Source organism: Atta colombica, unplaced genomic scaffold (assembly GCF_001594045.1).
Source record: "Atta colombica isolate Treedump-2 unplaced genomic scaffold, Acol1.0 scaffold261, whole genome shotgun sequence".
Classification (NCBI taxonomy): Eukaryota; Metazoa; Arthropoda; class Insecta; order Hymenoptera; family Formicidae; genus Atta; species Atta colombica.
In genome coordinates this window covers 1,149,013-1,153,546 of record NW_017259361.1, presented here as the reverse complement: position 1 = coordinate 1,153,546, position 4,534 = coordinate 1,149,013, and the positions used below count along the sequence as shown (strand labels likewise).

General features: G+C 29.4%; 1 protein-coding gene across 1 annotated transcript in view; it reads left to right on the top strand.

Moving 5' to 3' along the window:
- Positions 1–4,534, top strand: part of LOC108689200 (serine palmitoyltransferase 2) — a 12,640-nt gene that overhangs the window by 6,483 nt on the left and 1,623 nt on the right. The window contains exons 2-9 of the mRNA XM_018195866.1: positions 329–508; positions 943–1,097; positions 1,177–1,322; positions 1,949–2,167; positions 2,243–2,406; positions 3,592–3,753; positions 3,825–4,087; positions 4,170–4,299. Coding sequence (XP_018051355.1) covers positions 329–508; positions 943–1,097; positions 1,177–1,322; positions 1,949–2,167; positions 2,243–2,406; positions 3,592–3,753; positions 3,825–4,087; positions 4,170–4,299 — 1,419 coding nt within the window. The remainder of the gene's footprint in view (positions 1–328; positions 509–942; positions 1,098–1,176; positions 1,323–1,948; positions 2,168–2,242; positions 2,407–3,591; positions 3,754–3,824; positions 4,088–4,169; positions 4,300–4,534) is intronic.

Sequence of the window (4,534 nt, the reverse complement as noted above, 5' to 3'; positions counted from 1 at the left end):
ATTTTTTTTTTCAATACTTTTTTAAACATAATGAAACGGATAGCTTTAATATCCTTTATTCTTGATAGAGTATAAAGTCGATAATAATAAAGAAGCAAGAAATAGAAAAATTAAGAAATCCAAATAGTTGCATTTATTTATTTATTTAAATATTTTAAATTTCCATTTAAAAGCTTGAAAAATTTTTAATGAGATTATATAGAAAATCAAGGAAATTAAAAAAAAAATAAATTTTATTTAAAAAATAGAATAAACTTTTTTGAAAATTTGAGCAGATATCAATAATATCTTCATAAATTGTGTAATTCAGCGTAGAAATTTATTACAGTCTGCCCATGATTCATCAAAAGCGGAATTACAAAAAGCACCACGGTCAAAGGAATCCTTTGAAAAAGTTTCGTTCATCACAGCGGCACTTACACACCTTGGTTTTTATATTCTCATGTTCCTGGGATTTATTAATCAACTATTCTTTATTCCGAAGATTGCCACTGAAAAAAATAGAGAAGTACGGCGATCATTTATATTTTATTAAATATTAATGAAGTTGCAGTATGAAAAGTAAAGAAAAATGAATTTAAAATAAGAATATTAAATTTTAAACTATATATTCAATAATGGTAACATATCAAAAATTCCTATAAATATCGAAAGTGAGTAAATAAAAGTGTTACATACAATTAATATATAGAAAACTTACACGATAATTAAAAATATTCAATTACATTCTATTTATTCTATATATTCTATATTCTATCAGAAAATAATTTTTGTTATGTGAAATTAGTTATTTTTGTTGTATATTAAATTTAACAATCTTTTTTACATATATATATGTGTAAAAAAATTTTTTTTCTTATATATTTATCGATTTTATATGAACAATTACTTATTTTTCGCATAATATTTAAATATCTTTTTATAGTGAACATGTGTTTTTAGGGATATGCTCCACTCTATGATAATTTCGAGAAGTTTTATCTCAAATATGTCTATAGAAGAGTCAGAGATTGTTGGAATAGACCGATTTGTTCTGTTCCTGGTGCAAGAGTCACATTAAAAGATCGAGTAACTCACGATTATGGATGGACATTTCAGTATGTTTGACTACGTACGAAAGTCACGATTGCCACATATCAATAGAATTGAAATCCCTATTTTTTTTAATTTTGACAGATTTACTGGAACTAAAACGCAATGTATAAATTTGGGCTCTTACAATTATTTAGGGTTCGCTGAAGCGAGTGGTAAGTGCGCCGACGAGAGCATCAAAACGCTTCGGAAGTTTGGTTGTGCCAGTTGCAGTACGCGTCTTGAATTAGGTAAATAACTTGAGGAAACATTATTATTTATAAGAATTATTACTTAGGTATTATTATTTAATTTCTCTTAGCAAATAACGGAACCATAATAGAATATTTAAAAATGTCGATCGAGGTTGTTGCATAATTGCATCATAAATTCTATTTCTAAGAAAAATAGATTAATTACAGAGATTTCAATCAAAATCGAATCGAATCTTATGTGATTTGATTCAATTTTATTCGTATATTTTATACATTTCTAGTGATAATCATATGAAATAGCAAAATAATTCGAGAATACGCACCAAGTGCCTCCAAGTATCAATTTATCCTTGTTTGAATAACGAGTAAAAATATTTAAAGGCAGTCGGTGTGTATTCTCTTAATACAGTATTCGTTAAAAAAATTTATTTTTAATGTGTTATATGTGATTTTATTAGTCTTTGAAAGTGATCTTACTAGTTTATGAACTAATTTGTAGATAAACTTTTATATCAAATTGAAAGTTTCGAATTTGACTGTAAAAAATTTGATTTTTGATTTAATAATATTAGTCTGCCATGGTTTATTAAAAAAAAATTATATTTATTTTTTTAAATCAGATTCATATGTAATCAAAAGAAATTGAATCTTCTTGCACTAAGGTAATATGCCGATACATGATGAACTCGAAAAATTGACTGCAAAATTTTTGGGCGTAGAAGATGCCATAGTATTTGGAATGGGATTTGCCACAAATTCTTTAAACTTACCTTCTTTAGTCAGTAAAGGCTGTTTAGTTCTTAGCGATGAGAAGAATCATGCATCACTCATTCTTGGACTGCGACTATCTGGTGCAGTAATACAGATCTTCAGGCATAATAGTGTGTATATTACGCAATATTCACTTACAACGCAATCTTTTTTTGAAAGTACAACAAAGTCGTTGTTCATTACAGATGTAAAACACTTGGAGGAATGTTTGAAGAAAGCTATTGTTTTCGGGCAGCCGAAGACTGGCAAGCCTTGGAAGAAGATAGTTATCATTGTCGAGGGTGTTTACTCTATGGAGGGTTCAATTGTCCATTTACCTGAGATATTAGAGCTAAAAAAGAAATATAAAGTTCGTAACAGTAACTTTAATTACATTAATCTAAATCGAAACCTTGAGATCATTGTCTGAACTTAATAAAGTAATTTAACATGCATACAGTTGCACTGATTTAGAAGATCAAATCTATTTATTGCTCATATAATGATTTTTTTTTAAATAAAATCGCAGAATATTTTATATGTTTTATATAATATTTTACACAATATTTTAATTGTTCTTGCTTAACATAAATCTTTTAAAACATAAACTCTTATTAGTTTTATCTACGATGTTACACTCTTAATCCTACATCGCGTAGTACCTCCAAATTCAAAATAAAAGTTTTGCAGTGCGAATGACATTCCAAGTTATACATTAGTAGGAGATATTTTTTTATATAATAGATGCTTTTCTCGAAATATTGAACACATTGTTGCGCCCTTAAAATATTGTTTCCCCATATATAAATATTGCGTCTTGCGTGAAGATTGAGAAGAAAAAAGAGATGGATCGATCTGAAGCGCTGGTTATAGTTCGAAAGAGAAACTAACAGATTTTACCCGTATTGAATAAAGTTCCTTTTTAGTAAAAAAAAAAACAATGTTGTCATTATTTCGCGTGCAAAACCGTCGCGGTGGCGTTTACATGTATAGGAGTACGATAGTTCGCAGTAGACGTAACAGCAGATATAAAATAAATGTATATACATGTAAGGTGAACTTTTAGACAAAGCTTTTCGTATATATCTTGTGTACACCTCATATAACCAGTATTCAAACAAATGACAATTTGACAACAACAGAGTTATTCATATGTCTTTAATTGACAGTAAAATATTCATAGACGTATGAAATAGACTCAGCTATATATATAATCTCAAGCATACTGATGAAGCCTCAAAGGAGCGTCCTATAACTTTTGTTTTATTAATTTAAGATTTAATAACATACAAAATTAACAATGATTGTGTATAATGCATTAACAATTTTGTTAATAATATTTTTTATTATTATTTTAATCGTTTTATTTTGAAGAAATTTGAAGAATTTAAACTATCTATTGACTAAGAAATAGCATAAGAATCTTCTTAACATGATATATACTAATTGTCTTAATAACATTAAAATGTCCGATGCAATGAATTTATTATCATGAATTTTATATCATCAATTGCTTTCCTTTTTTATTACGAGTAATAAACATTTTATCGGACAGGCCTATCTGTATGTGGACGAAGCGCACAGCACAGGAGCCATGGGAAAACACGGAAGAGGAGTTTGCGATTATTACGGTATTGACCCGCGCGAAGTAGATATACTCATGGGAACATTTACGAAAAGCTTTGGTTCAGCAGGCGGATATATAGCCGGAACAAAAGTACTATTTTAATATTCATCAGCTTCATTATATTAAATATCTGTATATCTTCAATCAGATATATGTTTTAGGCACTGATAAATCACATAAGAATATACGGTCACGCGCATACGTACGCAGTATCAATGTCTCCGCCCGTTACGCAACAAATCATCACTTCGATGCGAATTATAGCGGGGGAGGACGGTACCGACGCTGGTGAAAAACGTATCAAACAGTTAGCTAGGAATACGAGATACTTTAGACGTAGATTGAATCAGATTGGAGTTATAATTTATGGAAACGAGGATTCGCCTGTTGTGCCTATGCTAGTTTATTTATTTTCTAAGATTGGGTAAGTGAGTTAAAATATTATTTTCAAAATCTGAATTTGTTCCATTTCATATGATTTCCTTTCTCTGCAATGTTCAACACAGTACAGTGATCCGTACTCTGACGAGCCATAACATTGCAACTGTTGGTGTTGGATTTCCAGCGACGCCGTTAATGGAAGGTAGAATTAGATTTTGCCTTTCTGCTGCGCACACAAAGGAACAGTTAGATTATGTAAGTAACATTAATCAGGGTTGGGAAGTAATGCGTTATTTATAACGTCATTATCATCATGTCATTACTTTTTTTAGTAACAATCGTTATTTTTTTCTGTCTGTAATAGTAACATTGTTATATTTTTATAGTAACAGCAACAAAATCATTCTTTTTTATCCTTACTTTGATTGCATGTTATTTTTACATCTATTCAATAAATTGCATTATTTCTGATGCGTGCGTGCGTGCGTGC